This window comes from Penaeus monodon, chromosome 30 (genome assembly GCF_015228065.2).
Source record: "Penaeus monodon isolate SGIC_2016 chromosome 30, NSTDA_Pmon_1, whole genome shotgun sequence".
In the NCBI taxonomy this organism is placed as follows: domain Eukaryota; kingdom Metazoa; phylum Arthropoda; class Malacostraca; order Decapoda; family Penaeidae; genus Penaeus; species Penaeus monodon.
Genome location: NC_051415.1, coordinates 17,554,121 through 17,554,676, shown reverse-complemented (window position 1 = coordinate 17,554,676; position 556 = coordinate 17,554,121). Strand labels below are relative to the sequence as shown.

Sequence of the window (556 nt, the reverse complement as noted above, 5' to 3'; positions counted from 1 at the left end):
TCCTGCTGTCTGATTCTCGAAAAGGACTTACACCAAAATTAAGTTCTATTAAGAATATGAAAATCTCGTAAAAGCATGGCAAAATTATAAATAATAGTAAGAGTGAGTAATATTGGCTAATATTACAGCATAGTATATGAAAAGAAGGTAAAAAAAGGAACATAAAAAAAAAATATCTTTATTGAAACCGGAATCGAAGAGAGTGGTTCTTCATCAAAGTAGCATTTGCGTTGGGCCGTTCACGTACACCGACAAGGACATGGCGGCTGCATTGGCCTTTGAATGAAGGGAAGTTGCTGTCACCGCCATTATTGCTCTTTAATTTCCAAGGTCAATCTCTTTTTCCTCTATCTCTCGTTCTTCATGTGTTCTCTTGAATTTTACAACTTGGACTGCAAACAAAAAGATGTTGTATAAGTAACAATAAAGGTTGATTGAGATTTGTGGCATAATTTTGCGTTAATACAGTAATCGAGAGAGTCTTTTATAAAAAGACATCAGTCATAGAAACAAATCAGTCTGATATCGGATGAATTCTGCCATGTAAATGGTCATA

General features: G+C 34.7%; 1 protein-coding gene across 1 annotated transcript in view; it reads right to left on the bottom strand.

The window, feature by feature from the left end:
- Window positions 1-162: 162 nt before the first annotated feature.
- Window positions 163-556, bottom strand: part of LOC119592582 (alpha-amylase-like) — a 7,204-nt gene continuing 6,810 nt past the window's right edge. Inside the window, 1 exon segment of the mRNA XM_037941460.1 lies at window positions 163-392. Coding sequence (XP_037797388.1) covers window positions 381-392 — 12 coding nt within the window. The 3' untranslated portion in view covers window positions 163-380.